At 35.2% G+C, this 18,238-nt stretch overlaps 1 protein-coding gene across 4 annotated transcripts in view; it reads left to right on the forward strand.

Moving 5' to 3' along the window:
* Window positions 1-18,238, forward strand: part of LOC145672096 (uncharacterized) — a 76,552-nt gene that overhangs the window by 41,842 nt on the left and 16,472 nt on the right. For all 4 annotated transcript variants that reach the window (XM_081741360.1, XM_081741361.1, XM_081741362.1 and 1 more), the window contains exons 11-14: window positions 1,040-1,189; window positions 3,035-3,142; window positions 7,799-7,994; window positions 12,111-12,242. In XM_081741360.1, coding sequence (XP_081597486.1) covers window positions 1,040-1,189; window positions 3,035-3,142; window positions 7,799-7,994; window positions 12,111-12,242 — 586 coding nt within the window. The remainder of the gene's footprint in view (window positions 1-1,039; window positions 1,190-3,034; window positions 3,143-7,798; window positions 7,995-12,110; window positions 12,243-18,238) is intronic.

The raw sequence follows: 18,238 nt of genomic DNA on the forward strand, positions 1-18,238 counted from the left end.
AGGAAAGCTAAGTGGTATAGGAGGTAGCATTTTGGCCTTCAAATCTGACATTCTCATACTATATCAGGAAAGAAACACACTTTCAAATGATGTAGTTACATTGCAGAATTATGTCGAGAGGAATTTATAATGATGCATTTGTAGCGAATCCCTTTCAGCATCATGGATAGTGGCACACCAATAACTTGAATTTGTTAGCTACATTTTCAGGGGCTACAATTAGACAGATATTCATTACTAACGTTCCTATTACGATTGACACAGGACTAACCGAATGATGATATTATAAGATTTAAGAATCAAATTGCAACGATAATACGTATGTGTTCTTAAGGACAATGGTCCGGTACGTAAGATACCATTTTTTGGTAGTCAGACCTGCACATGTATGCTGTTCAATTTTGTGGCCATACTTGTACATTTAGGTTGTTAAGATAGAATAAGCTAGGACGCCATCAATGTTAGATGTACTTTTGTGATATACAACGAAGAAATGATAAGAACTAGGAAATACAGTTTTAAAGGAACAAAAGTAGCATAATTTCATGTAGTAATTATCGAAGTAAGTTTTAATGGTTACTAAAGTTAGTGTGGCAGAGTGCTCACATCTGGTGCATGGAATTCCTAATTCGATCCCAGCTCGCGCCAAGTGAACTTTGTGGTGGGCAAACATCGTTTGCGTGGGTTTCCTCGAGGTTCTCCCGTTTTCTTCCACTTTTTTCATTCCACCATATCATTCATTTCTTCTCATCACCATCATCTTTAGCCTAGCCAGTATAACCGTGGGACGTAAAATTCAAAAATTTCATTTCATTTTGATTTTTAGTTCTATCGAACTGTGGACCTTATATCTGATTGTGTACATACGTTACAAAATTTAGTGGTTGACATGATTAAATTGTGGTCTATTATTTTTCTTTAATTTTCAAATGAAGTTGTATAGATTATTTTAGGTTTACTTTCACTTCAATTAGTTCTTACTTCCGAAAGAAAGAAAGAAAGAAAGAAAAACTTTTAATGTATACTTTGTCTTTTTCAGAGCACGTGTGCGGGCGTAATTATAGATCCTATCGAAACGAAAGCAATGCAGACAGCAAAACAGTCCGGACAAACTCCTTTTGCGCTGTTGAAGCCAGCGAGAGGAATTCCAGTATTAGTCAAAGTAATGGCAGCGCCAAACAATAAACAGGTGAGGAAAACACGTATTTTATCATTTGAATTAAAACTTACATTTTGATTCCCGACACGACACTGCAACACTTACTGCGATCTTCACTTTTGGGTTCATGTTTTGGGTTCACGAATTGTATTATTTTGCAATTCCTTCTCACTACATGATTCAATTAAGGAATTGTCGTTATCTACATCTGATATCTTAATATTTTGTCATCACTGTGTCTTCACGATTCCTGATACAACCTTGGCATTTATGTGTAGGAACACCTTTCGTCAAATTTCATATAGAACACGTCTAAATTTTAGACAATTTTTAACATAGAATATCTTTTTACATACACAAGATAATGTCAATTTTTGCCAAATATTAGTTTCCTGCATAAAGCACATGGATTCTCAGCTGGCGCCATACTATTACTACAACTAGTACATCATCATCATCATCATCATCATCATCATCATCATCATCATCATCATCATCATCATCATCATCATCATCATCATCATCATCATCATCATCATCATCATCATCATCATCATCATCATCATCATCATCATCATCATCATCATCATCATCATCATCATCATCATCATCATCATCATCATCATCATCATCATCATCATCATCATCATCATCATCATCATCATCATCATCATCATCATCATCATCATCATCATCATCATCATCATCATCATCATCATCATCATCATCATCATCATCATCATCATCATCATCATCATCATCATCATCATCATCATCATCATCATCATCATCATCATCATCATCATCATCATCATCATCATCATCATCATCATCATCATCATCATCATCATCATCATCATCATCATCTTCATCATCATCATCATTATTATTATTATTATTATTATTATTATTATTATTAACAACTCATCAGCATCATGGTCTAACATGATCATGACATATGTTTGCAACTGTTTATATTATGTCCGAAACTTTCCAGTATTCTAACTCCTTTTAAGTTCCCCTATGTTCTTGAAACTTAAATTCTGCTTTTTATAATAAAGAAAATAAAACTTTTCCCTCGCACCTTGCGTCTTATTCTTCATTTTCCTGATATTTCGCTCGCTAGCTGCTGCGAGCGTCTTCGTTAACTAGCTGCAGCGAGTTAATAAATTTGTAACTAGTATGGAAGTTGACTGCTGGTGGGTGTCAAGTTATTGTAACTACTTATCGACAATAGAAGAAGATGGGAGCAATAAAGTATAAATGTACTTTGCTATATGGCGCAATAGGAGCTCCCTGCCATATACTCAGTGTTACTAGATGTAGTTGCAGCGCTCATGAAACTATTAACGAGTTATTGTTACTACTTATCTACAATAGAAGAAGATGGAAGCTATAAGGTATAATGTGCCTTTCTGTTTTACGAAATAGAAACTCCATGCCATATACTCAATGTCACTGAATGTAGTTGTAGTGCTCATAATACTATAAACGTCAGTTGCCCTTTTTCAGCTGTGTTCAAGTGAATTTTTGAGAGATGCGTGAATATTGTGTTGCGCTGAGAAGCAAACTTTAATTATACTTAAATCCCACTGTAACAGTTCAAAACCATTTTGTGAGAGTAGAAAATATGTGGTTGCACAACCATGCAACCTATAGCTGGAAGCTGTGCCTGTAATATTGCATATAATTAATTTTATTGTAATTGTTGTTGTTGAAGTAACTTCTTGCTTTAAAGCTGTGGGAGAAAAAGATGTGGATGGTTTGTGCTACTTCGGGCTCTTTCCATGTTGCGTGCTAATTTGATATTTTATCCAATTGATTTTTTTTTCTTTCTTCTTTGAAAGTATATTTTTCTTTTCTTTTTGAACCTAGATGCTTGTTCCTGCAACGGCAGAGGATTTGAAGTCTGCTGGAAAGATAACCGTGTCTCCTAATTTTGGCAATACTAATGGAAACTCTGTAAAAGCTGTTCAAATTAAGGTGAGTAGGACTTTAATTTGTTTGTTTATGTGCTTTCATCTGTTTACGAACTTTGTTTAAAGCGTATATTTATGTGCTTTGTGTATAAGGTTAACTTTACTTTCTCCGAGGTCTTTTTACAAAATACATTTAGTTTTATATGACTTTTTTTTAACCCTTTATTGGGCAGTGTTGATCTCCAGCAACATCGCATTCTATTGCGTTATTCGCACGAATTATAACTTCAGTGATCATTTAATTGACATTATTGCTTTCATATAATGTTCATATACATGATTTGCGGATCGCTTCTTTAGATACTTCTAATCTTTGTCAACAAGGTACAGTCAAATTTAGTATTGTAGAAGCTTTATCTCGTACGTCCCGCGAATGTTCTTTTTTTATTTTTTATTTGTGGTTTCTTTGTAGGAAAATATTTCAACGAAACTGTGATAATTACTGAGAGTGTTCTTATGATATTTGACCATAATAGGGCAATGCTGCTCAGTAGCTACACAAAAGACATATTTTATGGCAATGTTGCTTTGAAATAAACTCCCTGTATTTCGTAACTAAAGTATAAAAATACTTTAAATATTCCGAAATTATGATCAGGAAGACATGGTTGAGCCGTAAAAGCAAACTAAATATTTTAATGATAATGCTATCAACGCTTGCCTATTAAAGGGTTAAATATTCTGCATGTTAACGTACTATACAAAAGAAATAACTTAACGGTTACACTTTTGGTCTATAAAATAGGTTCCACAAAACAGTTTGCCGAGGGAGAAATTCTAGGAAATGCTTTAATGAGTACAATGGTTGGTGCTTACTTTTGTTACACAGCTTTTCTCTTTCCTACAAGTATTCAAATATGTATAAATGTGCAGTATGCAAATTAAACTATTGATATTACGGTAGGGGGGTGGGGGGGCGGAGTATAAGATTAGGCCTAACAGAACATGGAGGTCTAATGGTGCGAAATTTCAAAATGACTCAATGATGTTTCCTGAGATACCCGCACTTAATTTTCCCTAATTTGTTTGGGTATAGCATTGATTTTGTTTGTTTTCATTGAAGTGTCCCTTTCAGGAGAAAGGCTATATGAGACGTAGACCTACAACTTAACGTAGAATTCCCACATGAGTTCCCACCGAGAATCGAACCTGAGTGTCCCTTTTTAAAGGTGCGTACACTAGCCGCTTAGCCACGACTACCTCTAGATTGAAAGTATCATAATTGTAGCCTGTATGCACAATGTAAGATGTTCGCAAATTCATACATAATTTCATTTTACTTAGCTAATGTAAGTAGTTAGACATCCGACGATAGACGGAACGATATAAGAATACAGTTGCAAGTGAGAATAATAGGCGTAATAAAATACTTAAACTAGGCGGCAGTGAAAAAGAAAGAAGGAAAAAAAAACGTGCTAGCTGTGAGTACAAAATTAGAGGAGGTAAGTAGTTAATAATGTACATCTTTCATTTCGGAATACAGCTAAATTTAGATTAAAATTAAACTAAGGACAAAAATCAGTGAGATATTTGCCCATGTACTCAAACTATTAATCACTAAACATGGTTTGGGGTAGAAAACAAGCATCCCCGACAGGGTGCTTCAGTTAGTTTCTTTGGGGGTATAAAAACGTTGTTGAGGTGAAACATTCCCTCATCCTCCGATAATTTGCATCTTCTGAGTGTGCATTATTTTAACAATAAATAGTAAACAATAGAACATCATGATGCATTTCTTTTCTAATTATGGATGACATAAAAATATCGTTTCAATGTTTGAAATTGTCTAACTCTATGGTGTATGGAACCCGAAGGTTCACTTCCGCATCTACAAAAGCTCTCCGTTGACTTTTGTCCTTAGCCAACAAATACAGTTTCTACTTTGTACTCCTATTTCTGCGAGATCCATCTTAATGTTGTCTTCCCATCTGGGCCTAGGTCTTCCTAATGATCGTTTTTGATTGGATTTCTAGTTAAAACTTTCAAAGCGCTCCTATTTTCTTCATTCTGGTTACTTGACCTACCCATCTAAGCCTCCTAGACTTCATGACACTTACAATATCTGGTAAACGGTATAAATGATGCAGTTCCACTTACTTTGTTGTCTTTTTCACCACGCTAAATCACTCATTAGAAGATCGAATCAATTTATGAACATCATCTTGTACTTTCGATGCAAGAGTTCTAAATTGTATTAATAAAACAATACTCACCAAAGTATCAAACACTTTCGGCAACGTTACAATGCCTTTATCAGGCACGTCATGAAAGATTAATCCAAGAATAACAACTTAAGTATCCACAGAAAGTGAAAGGTGGATACGCCCACATTTTCCAGAGCCTGTTTTATTAATACTGTGGAATATTTCCAAAGTTAATAATGAACAACGTAGAAGGGTTCTGTATTTGAAAAAGTACGGAGTTCTTACAAATCTGGAAATCAAGAAAATCCTGTAAAATTCAGGGAAAACGAAGTGTTGTGTGAAAAATGTCGGGAAATCAAGGAAAACGGTAATTTAACCTGGAAATCAAGGAAAAATTGGGGATGTGCTTAGGAATATTTTTTTGTTTTACATATTTGTTATGATAAGTCGATAATTCAAATGCGGAAAACCATTAAAGAGCAAATGAAACAAGTCTGAAGCAGTGAATATAAGTATTTGTGACACTTAGTAATATTATTTAATGTTTCTTTTACGTTTTACACGATGATTTTTTACTAGTCTATCAAATTTGTAAGAAAATTATTGTTGTATTATTAAGAAAATTATTAAAATAATTTTAAAACAATAAGAAGATAATCGTAGTTATTACTGTTAGTAGCTTTTATATAGTGCCGGTATTTAATAAGTTTACCGTAGTTTTTTACATTTTTAACATTTTAGTATTTTGTACACGACTTTTCATTTCAACATCTTGTACATTTAACATAAATAATAATTTTTAAAAAATGAAGAAAAATAAAGGTTAGAGAATTGACATGAGTATATGCCCTTCCCCAAAACTTTATTATGTCAAACCTTTAAATATTTGCATATGTAAAAATAAAACATTCTGTCAGTATTCAGTTTTTATGGAGTGAGAAATAATCAAAATATCTGATTAAAGTAATTAATTATGTGTTGTTTTATTTGTGCTTTTTTAAGAAGCTTGTTTCCGTGAAATTGATTAAAGCAGTATCTGGAATTTTTCTGAAACTCCTAATGTTACAGTTGCTTCTTGTGGAAAAGTTTTTTAAAGTTTCCGTTTATGTGTATTAACTTAAAAGATGTCGCATAACATTTATTCAGTAACTCAGATGGCAATTCTTCGGTTACTTTAGTGTTTCATTTATCCACTGTTTTTAAGGGGCGCACCGTGGCTCAGTGGTAGAGCGCTTACCTCGGGTGCGTGGGGTCTCTGCTTCGATCCCCGGCCAAATAAGTTTGTGGTGGACAACATCGTGTCCGGGAGTTTTCTAGGAGTACTCCCGTTTCCTCCCACTTTCTCATTCTACCAGTTCTTCCATCATTCTTCACTTGTCTTAATAATCGTCTGCTTTAGCCTAAAGGGCATAATCGTGGGACGTTAAACAGAAATATTTTATGTAATTTCATTACCAAACCTTTATTTAGCTCGTACAGGTATTCCTCGTTGGTGGATCTAGATCTACGGGTCAGGGGAGATGGTTGGTCTGACGCCTGCAAATCAGGGGAAAAGATACAAATTATTTTGTAAAAATCTTGTATTATCTCCTTATAAACTGATTGAAAGTGCCTATTATTCGAAAAAACACTTGCGATTTTAAGTTTTTTAATAGTTAAATAACTGAACCTGCGCTTTCTACATAGCGCATCATTTATATATGAGCATGAATCTCCTTATCATTCCTCACAACATCTGTACATGTACCTTTACAGACACAAGTGAAAGACATCTTGATAAAAATCGGCAAGGAGTATCATAAAGAAGAGATTTTTTTTTTAAGATTATCTTTTCAATATCTCGCACAGTTTGTAAGATTTGAGTCTACTTCCAGTTGGAATTTCTAATTCATGTATGATCGGTGCTTTCTTTCTTCTTGCATTCAGTATGTAATAAGCAAATACATTACGTACACAACTAATTACAATGTCAGTGATATATGGTGTTCATTGGGCAAAACACTCCAAACAATAAAGATTCATATTAGATCGAAGAAATGGTTACCCTCTGTTTCTCATTATCATTTGGCCATGAAACAAACGCCCGAGAGATATACAACCCCTGTATACAAATATATGATGTTGGAATGTATAACTGGTAGGATATGCTTTCTTTTTTTTAAAATTTCAACACTTCCAGTGTACTCCTAAAAAATGTAACAAAAAATAATGGGCATGTTTTGTAAACATTCAATTAGAACTGAACAATCTACACAAAATTTGCAGTCGATCAGTGAAAACGATATCTTTCTAGAGCCTATGGTTCCCAATCTCACTGTCGAAAAGATTGTCCACAAACATATAAACTTTTATTGAGCACAAAGATATAAATCTAGCATTTTAATATGTAGATTGTTGAGCTTTGAGTTTTAATAGTTGAGCTTTTTAAGTGTCCACTGGACAAGTAAATTCTGCACTTACGTTATGATTATTAACGCTTAATTCTCACGTCTGTTTTTCTTCCTTCTATTCTATAGGTTCCTGTGGTGGCAACGGTAATTCAAAAAGTAGGTGAAGATGGCCAGTTGACCATTCAAGTAGAGCCGCCTGGTCCTGAACAAGAACAGGAGACTGCAACAACTGAAGTTCCAGAGACTAAGTTGCCAAAGAAAGTATCCGTACCGCAAATAAAACAAGAAATAGCTGCAGAGAGTACAAAAGAAGAGACGAAAGGTAAAATAGTTTTGGAGCTATTGGTCTTTAAAGTTCATTTTTTTCATATTTTCGGCAGCCTATAGCTCCGAAAGGAAGCATTTGTGCACCCAGGTTGATCTACACTTTTTGTCTTATCTTTGTGTGAAGAATCACCTCCCAGACGTTGTAGGTATTGTTTTGAAACACCCTATATATACGAATCGTGTGTAGGTTTGTGAACATGAGTTTCCGTTTTCCCATTTATACCGCACCACTGCTCGGATCTTTGTTCCAGTTCAAAATTTTAACATTATCATCAGTCATTATACTCGGTCGCCATACTTTTTCTTGTAGTTGTTTCTTCAAACCACTATGGCGCCACCACTTGTAGCAAAAAAAGATCATACATGGTTAGTGGATAGATATACCTATTATATGATAACATTAAGAACTAAATCACTATCCAATGGGCAAGAAAAATAAGATAAACTTATTTCCGTACTGTCTGGTGTAAATTTTTTAATGTGTAAATTGATTGAAAACTTGAATTTTATTTATATACTGTATATAAACACGTAATGCGTCGGCGGGAAGTTCGAAGTGTCAGGACCGCCAGCTCTAGGATTCCTCGTGTTCGGAAGAACGGGTCATGTTGATGCATTTTTTGACATTTATACGTGAAAAAACCACATCACAGCGCACATTCTTTGGAACACTATGAACCGTGGCGCTGGCAGTCCGTAACACTTAGAACTTTTCACCAACATCACTGCTGTTAAGGCTTACTTTTTGTTGGGGGCACGGTGGCTCAGTGGTAGAGCGCTTACCTCTGGTGCCTGAGACTCCTGGTTCGATTCCCGGCCAAGTAAGATTGTGGTGAACAACATCGTGCTCGTGGGTTTTCTCGGGGTACTCCCGTTTCCTCCCACTAATTATTTCATTATCATTCACTTGCTTTAATCATCGTCTCCCGTAGCCTCACTGGTATAATCGTGGGACGTTAAACTCAAAGATTTCATTTCATTTCTCACTTTTTTTTGTCTACATTGGACCTGTCTTTAAGTCCGAGTGTATCTGAGAATTTTGTTGCAAGCCTGTCTGGGTATTATGTCCTCTGAGGAATCTCTTGCGCACCTATTGCACCTTGATGAAAGATGCATTTTTGGATAACGTGTGTATGAGACTTACTTTACGCCAATATGGACCGCCAATCCATGATTCGTCGTGCTTGAAATAATGCGTGTTATAATTTATGTTTTCCAGCCTTTGAACAACCCTAGCTCTAAAACTATGAACTTTTCCTCACATGTGTATATGAATTATTTTCGTATTTTGATGTGAGGAATCCCTTCTCATTATAATTTATTAATACCCTGTATATAACATCACAGGACTGGCTTTACCCTTAGCATCGTTCAGTGCACAATTTGAACCATATAAGCATTTCAATGTGCCTTTGTTGTATCACTTGCGCTTCGTGCTTGGTATATATATATATATATATATTTTCATTCCACATTTAGTGTGTGTGTCTTTTGTAAGGCAGATGCATCCAGACGGATGTTTGTGGAAGTGGACGTGCAATCTTCCACGTGAACTAATTCATGTTTTAATAACCCCAGAGGCGTCGGTTTGTTTAGACTTCTGTTGTCCCTTTCCAACAGCTAGACTATGTGAAACTTGAAGTCTAAGCTTAACGTAGAACCCGAATTACGTTCCTACAGGGAATAGAACAGTCTCTCATGCGTTATATGCGTTAATCCGTAACTTCGCACGTTTTAAAAAGCATCCACGTCTTCGAGTTCAGTGATGGAATGAACGAAACAAGGGACTGACGATTTTCGGCACTCGCTGGTCTAGTGGCTAGCGCGTTCACCTTTGATGGATGTGGGTCCCGAGTTCGATTCCCAGTGGGTGAGCACAGAAACAATTTCACAATCATTCACTTTCAGTAATCATCCGCCTCTTTAGTCTCAAGGGAATGACCGTTGAACATTAACCCTTAACAGTTCACTACCTTTTCTGTCTGCTTCCGAAACAACATATCCACAGATTACTTCTCGCGTAAAATTCACCAGAGTTGTCACCAGGGGGCAATAGCTGCTCTTCCATCGCGAAAAAGTATGTACACAAACTACCACAACGAACAATACCTGAAAATAATACTCTTCAAACGCAATAGGCAAGATCAAAAAATGTGTTGCCAAATGGTAACGAAAACTCGTTAAGGGTTAAAAAAAAATTAATTTCGAGTTTTAACGTGGTGGAAAAGGGATTGGCAATAATGTGAAACAAAGTAATGGAGATCAAAAGAACCATTAAGTTAACTTTGAAGATATGCTTCTTCTTTAACTTAAATTTTAAGGTTTAAACAGTGGGGAACACACATCTAAAAGTATTTAGTCTTACATCTATGATTGTTGGAAGGGGTATCAGTGTTTCCAATTGACAAACATCGCAGGGCTTATAGTGAGTCATTTTTTTAAAACTAAAAGTTACTTTTTTTAAGTTGGTCACCAAAAGCTACTTTTTTTTTTTTTTTTCAAGTTCTTCTCTAAAAGTTACTTTTTTGGGGAGTAAAGTAACTTTTCGTGTGACTTACGTTTTGCATTGGCAGTTTTCTAAGAAAAATATTATAAACATAAATGGAGAAAGGCAGAAACTTGTTACTTATTACTCTTCTGAAAACTTCAGTACTTGCTGCCATGTACAGCTGTGACTGTAGTGCACTTTGCGCAGGATATGTTGGAAGGATTGAAGAAAGTAAGATGAACAGAAACAGACCGATGACTTGCAGAAAATGGTGAATAAGAAAAAAAAAATCCTCCTTAATAACACTTCTTTATGAAGAAAGACTAAATTTATGTGAAAATGCGAAAATCTGTTAGCATACGTTCTTGTTACTGCTTTTTATTTCATTTTGTATGCAACTGAATTTTTAGTTAACATTTGTAATTTATTTTGAAACTTCATAATAAGGGTAAAAACACAATCCACGTTATTTGCTTCGATCTTATTGTATTAAAGGAGAATGACATATATATTACCTGTTTACAGTTTACTTTTTATTATATGCGGAAGGTTGGTAGAAGCCACATCTATGTTTACCAATCATGTGGTACCAAGACAAAATTTGTAACAAACCAATTGTACAAGACAGTTTTATTATCAGTTAATGGTAATCTAGATGCTATGTATTAATTATATTACTTTAATTTTGTGTTATTGGACATAATGAAAATATAGAAATTTGGCTTTACCCCATCCAAATCAAAGTTAAAATACAAAATCGTGCAAAGTATGTAATTAATAATGAACCTCTGAACACAAGTAATCCAATTTTTTTTTATTAGCCGACAAACTTAAGTAAAACAGTTGTGATTTAACATGTTAAAATATTACGTATTTTAGCTATGATCTAGCCAGCCTATTTTGGTTGAAAAAAAAAAAATTAAAAAAAGAAAGAAAAAAGTAAAATTCAATTTATGCTTAAGTTTGGTATCAAGGTTTAAAGTTACTTTTTGATAAGATTTTGGTCACTTTTTCATGTTCTTTTAGTCACTTTTCAACTATTTAGAAGAGACCAGACCACTATGAGCCCTGATATCGTAAATAAATACATAAGTAAATAAATAAATAAATAAATAAATAAATAAATAAATAAAGACGCTCACATCGCAGACAGGTCATAAGGGGCCCAAAAGCTGTTTAGTGGTAAGGATTCACACTTCCTAGTCAAGATTACGCTAATACTACCTTCACCTTCTCCCCTTCCCAGGTTCCCCAAAAACTCAACCTGGGTGAACCTCGAAAAACCTCATTAGAACAAGAGTAAAGTGAGACAAAATTCTCGACCTCAATGTGGATGGAAACTAATCTTGCCATTTGGTACGGTGACGTCTTATCGACAGTGCCGTCCAAGACGTTGACAACTATCGTACCAAATAAAAATACAGTGTTAATTGATAATATATGTATTATCATAGTATGAACAAAGCTTCAAGTAAATTATCTTTCACACTGCGTATACTGGTTTGCTTGTGCGTTAACTCTGGTCAAGTAGGTTAAGTAGCCTGCGGTGTAATTGAAGCAGTTCTAAGCTGTGTAAGAGTTGATAATTTAAATAAAATTTATTTTATTTATTTATTTTCGTAGTTGAACCTCAAGTGCATTATGTTCGTGAGGACGGAACTATGATACCACAAGAAGAACTACAAGAGCTCAATCCCGTTAATTTACTCGCAGCAGCGGTTAATATGGTGCAATCTCAGGAACAAGGTGTACAAGGTAAATTTAATTATTATTACGAATTATATCTGATATTTACTGACAAGTAGCCACAGTGGCTTAGTGGTGGAAGGCTCAACTGTGGTGCTTGGAGTCCTTGGTTTGGTCCCAGCTTTCCAGGTGGGCTATGTGGTGGAAAAATACTATGTGCATGGGTTTTTCGGGGTTCTCCGGTTTCTTTCTTCTTTTATTCCATCATTTCGCTTTTATCATCAACATCATCTTCCTTAACCTAGGAGCATAAACGTGAGACGTTAAACTAAGAAAGAAATTAAAAATACACTGACAAATTTACATTTTTTTTACATGAATGCATTTTTCGTATTTTGTTCCGTATGTACGGAAGAGTTTTAGAGAGCATCAACTGTTTTAACATCGAGATTTTATTGCTGTATAATTTTATCAAGCTTTAGATCTTGACAGGGTTGTTTTGTTTAGCTCCATGAAAGCCTTAGTGTTCGTTAGACTGCCAATTTTTCCCCATTTTTTCTTAAAAAAAAAAAAAAAAAAAAAAAAATCCTCTGAGGCAGTAATATAGATACCAGCAAATGATGTCTCCAGAAACAAGGGTAGAAAATTGACTTTTAATGGAGCATTGACTCTGAGATTGAACTAATATATGTTTCTACCCTGATGTTCATATTATGTGACAAATTCATATATTACAGATCTTTGAAAACTAAAGCAAAAGCTGTTCTTCGTCCCTTTGCATTCATAAAGTTCAGAAAACACACAAAGTTTACAAGCTACCTCCGAAATTTAGTTAACCTAATATATAAGCAACAAATATCCTGCTGCTGTGGTTCTTCAAAAAAAGCATTGTCAAGTAGATTAGCAAAATATTACACAAAATACTAGTTATTTTTTCTTTTGATTTATTTACTCATAATTAGGCATTTTCAGTCATTATTTATAGAGCAAAGTGTTAGAAAGAAACAAACACCACTGTCCCACTCTCTTTGGTGTAACATGCTGAGAGATAGAGAGCAAGTAAAAGATACAATTAAATCTGGCAACTATCTATTTATAAGCAATCGGAGCAAGCTGTTTAGAATTTACCAGTAAATATGTTGTTTATTTTAAACGGATTAATTCATTTAAATTCATTTGTGATATGTGAATTTAATCCTGAGATGTAATTTTAATCTACCTAGGTATAAACAAGGGAGTTTAAAGGTTAAGAAATCCGGCAGGGAACCAGACTCAGTACTGTTGTAAAATGAATTAATCCTTAAATGTTTTAAACTCATGTTCTACCCTTAATTTCTCGCATTACACCGTGGCCTCGTCCTTCATGTATTCCAGTTTGTAAAGCAAGAGATGCCAATTGACGGTTGTTTCATCCTTATGGTAATGAATTGCCCGTCTGTCCTAGATTGTAAAACTCCTTTTCTACCACCGATCATGTTCAATGTGATGTCCGTGCGATAGACGATTGCATGACATCTGAGCTTTCATTGAAGGAGAATGCTCTTCAGCACAGTATGAGTTTGTCTCACTTGTTCTTCCATTCTTTTAAGAGTTCCTCAAATGTTGATATCTCAGTATTTTTGTGATGTTCCGTTTTAATAGGCCAAAGGCACAAAAATGCGTGGGTGATGTATTTGTCGATTTAACAGGGATGTGTGTAAATATACAAGCTATGTAATTACCCATTTGTTTTGGAGGTGTAACTGTTGGCCTCTTCTTGATGGATGTGAATTTTTGTAGTTTCATTGCCACACAAAGCCGGGGCATGTAAACGAATCTCAGACATGCTGTATATAAGTAAGTAGCATTTACCTTCACATTAAATGCCACTCTGTGTATAGGTACAGAAACCGCCACTACCATAAATCCTTTGGGGGGAAACTTTTTCTTGCTCGTCCGAATCTCTGTGCATGCCACTTTCCATCGATAAGACGATAGAAAAATCACGAACTTCCTTTGACCTGGTCAAATAGATCCACGCCTGATCTACTATGATGACATAACGCCATTTATCACAGCTAGGTAGCGCTTATACAGATGTTGGATGGACTTTCGTGCCTTTGGACTACTAAAACAGAATATCACAAAACGTCGAACTATAATAGTTGAGGGTTTTAAGAAAATAAGTAAGGACGAGTGGGCTAAACTGGATCAATCTATGCTGAATAGAAGCCCTGATGTGCAGTTACAGGATCCCCACCGATCTGAAAAATTACGAAATTCAGCTTGCTGGTGAAAAGTCCTGCAAAAGTCAGGAAATTTCATGAAAAACTTAAAAACTTGCAAAAGTTAGGGAATTTTACTTCTGTACTTCTATTCAGTATCAAACCCTATTTCCCTTTTTACCTTACCTGACTATTTGGTAGAGGATATATTATAAAATAAATTAGTTTGCTTTGCAAAACCTCTCTACCTACCCACACACTATGTACATGTATATGCATAGATGAAGAACCCCTTTGTCGGGAAAATTATAGTTGCTTTTTTCGTATTATATATAGACCTGAAACTTTGTATCTTGTAACTAGTTACTTAAGAGTGCTGAGTTCATCACAGTGGTCATCATATTGAACATGATTGGTGGTGGAAAATGGGTTTTACAGCCAATGGCAGGCGGATGCAATCCACTACCATAGGATGAAATGATAAGTCTATAATGTTGGAGGGCAGACGGAAGTAGGGCAATTTTCTTATGCTTTAGACAATGTACCATCATTCTTTCTTTTCCTGATTGACTAATGAAAGTTCACCATCACTTTTGATGTTTATTGTTCAGAATCTGTGCCACTAACTGAATGTTTTTTGTCCGGCTTACATTGAGTGTCAAGAGTAAACATTCGTGAAAATTACTTTGATACTCTGTGGTGATATATAACGTTAGTCATTATTTTTGTTTTATAGTTATTTTGATTTTAAAGAAAAGGGTGTAAAATTTACGTGAGATTATTTATTTAAACAAAGTAATTGATGCTTTTTCAATACTGTTTAAAAAGTAGCAGCATGGATACAACTTGTTTATTGTGTCTTTAAGAGTTTTCCTGAACGGTTTCAGTTACTTATACTGGGACCTTTCTCAACATGTAAAGTGATTCACAAAAATATTTAATCAATTTATGGGGGAGGGGGGGATCTGTTCTTTAGATACAAGGGTTCTAAAATTAAAAAATTGGACAACTGACCTCTTGATTCACTTATTTTTGTAGAAAATAATCTTTACCGAGATTCCTTGTTCGAAGACTGGAGATTTTACAAATCTTCTTAAAAGATGAGTTTTATGTGTGAATCTGACAGGCAATATTTCTTCTTTTTTTTTTTTTAAGATAATTTTACACGTAATATACAATATCAACAAACAATAAAGGAAATAATTAGCAATTCTTTGTAATTAATAGCATTATAAACTATTTTACACATTAAAATTTACCAATTTTTACGTCAACAGTTGTGTGTACAATTTTGAATTTTTTTTGAAGCAGTGCTGTAAAGTGGGAGTTTTTCGTGAAAACTTCCCATTCTCAATTCTCAACTAAATGTGGCGGATTAATAGTTAATTAGGTTGCTGTGCAACTTAAGATCATTCTTCTGTTTCACTCATTCAATTCCAGTTATTTTCAAATATTGGATTACAATGTATAGTGTACGTGGTTACGTCCAGTGCAGGGATGCGTTTCATTTATGGAAGAAATTTTTGTAGAATTTGATCTGAAACAAGAATCCTGTGGCGCTTGTTGCTTTAAATCATGTGGCTGATTGTTAAGAAGACGTGAATGAATTTGTGTTTAAAATGTTCCATTTATATTTATTTTACATAGTTTAAAGACTTCTGTATATTTTGTTACTAATACAAATTATTTAGTATAAGTATTTGAATATTGACTTCGTGTATATACACTATGTGATTAAAAGTATCCGAACATCCCCCAAAACATACGTTTTTCAAATTAAGTGCATTGTGCTGCCACCTATTGCCAGGTACTCATTATCAGCGACCCCAGTAGTCATTAGACATCGTGAGAAAGCAGAATGGGGCGTTTCGCGGAACTCACGGACTTCGAACGTGATCAGGTGATTGGGTGTCACTTGTGTCAGAAGTCTGTATGCGAGATTTCTACACTCCTAAACATCCCTAGGTCGACTGTGTCTGATGTGATAGTGAAATGGAAACGTGAAGGGACACGTACAGCACAAAAGCGTACAGGCCGACCTCGTCTGTTGACTGACAGAGACCGCCGACAGTTGAAGAGGGTCGTAAAGTGTAATAGGCAGACATCTATCCAGACCATCATTCAGGAATTCCAAACTGCATCAGGATCCATTCCAAGTACTATGACAATTAGGCGTGAGGTGAAAACTTGGATTTCATGGTCGAGCGGCTGCTCATAAGCCACACATCACACAGGTAAATGGCAAACGACGCCTCGCGTAGTGTAAGGAGCGTAAACATTGGACGATTGAACAGTGGAAAAACGTGTGGATTGACGAATCATGGTACACAATGTGGTGATCCGATGGCAGGGTGTGGGTATGGCGAATGCCCGGTGAACGTCATCTGTCAACGTGTGTAGTGCCAACAGTAAAATTTGGAGCTGGTGGTGTTATGGTGTGGTCGTGTTTTTCTTGGAGGGGACTTGCACCACTTGTTGTTTTGCGTGGCACTCTCACAGCGCAGGCCTACATTGATGCTTTAAGCACCTTCTTGCTTCCCACTGTTGAAGAGCAATTCAAGGATGGCGATTGCATCTTTTCATTGAGGAATCATTTCTCAAACGTTGTCGGTGTTGTTTTGAAACACCTTGTGTATATATATATAATCAAAAGCTCAAAATTGTGATAACTGAATTTAAGACTGTTCAGCCTTATCTGCTTAATTCTAAGTACCGGTACAGTATTACGATATGTTGCATATCCTGAATTACGAAATATATTTTACAGGGTATCTATCGGTCACGAAAGTCACGAAAAAGTCACGAAATCAGAAAACGGTCATGAAAGTCACGAAATTTAGCTTTTGGGTTACGATTTTTTTTTTTTTAAACTGTACAAATGTAAGTACAGATTGGAAAATTTCACGTCAAATAAAACGTCAAAATTCACCACCAAAAATGTCTATGGTCGGCTTTAGACGTTTCCAAATCGCAAGCAAGGTACGTTTCTATCGTATGGATAAAAATTCGGCCTAATCCGCACCCAAATTTGCTCTTGAAAATGTTAGGAAATTTTATGATTTGGTGAAGAAAAGGTCACGAAAGAATCACGAAATTTCATTTTGGAATTTTAGTCGACACCCTGTCTTATAATTATTCTGTATTACTGATTTTGTATATAAAGCTGAATATTTGTTTGCTTTTTATAGAAATCTCACTGTTAGCTGGACATACTTTTAGGTAACTAATTATAGGGAAGAGACTGAGGTTATTCAGAATTTTCTTAAGAGAGGCAAAAATATGTACAGTATGTCAGAAGCCTCTCAAATTAGGCACTCCAAAAAGTTCTACTATGTTCCAGGTTAAAAACCATTCACGCTGTGCAAGGAATTAACACTTTGCTTGTAAACCCTATATAACTACAATAACTAAAGTCAAAGGTAAACTAATCGAAGGGTCATTCAAGTAATTATGTAGATGAAATTTAGAAAACCATATCATTGAAAATCACCATTGATTTTAATGAAGAAAGACGACATAATTCACATTTAACATATTGACTGCCACGTTTATTAGAATCACGAAAAGGAACTTATACCATCGTTAGTACGTCCGTACGTACTTCTGTTACTCCATAATATTGTAATGTTAGTACGTCCATACGTGTTTCCATTGCTCCATAACATTGTAGTGTGAGCACGTCCGTACGCACTTCCGTTGTTCCATAATAATGTAGTGTTTGTCCGTACATATTTCCGTTACTTCATAATACTGTAATGTTAGTACGCCCATACGTACTTCCGTTACTCCACACGGTAACTTAAATGTAAGCGAATTTTTGAATTTTGTATTTTGCAATAGATAGATAGCTAGAATTATTAT

Source organism: Thermobia domestica, chromosome 15 (assembly GCF_964235325.1).
Source record: "Thermobia domestica chromosome 15, izTheDome1.hap1.1, whole genome shotgun sequence".
Taxonomy (NCBI): Eukaryota; Metazoa; Arthropoda; class Insecta; order Zygentoma; family Lepismatidae; genus Thermobia; species Thermobia domestica.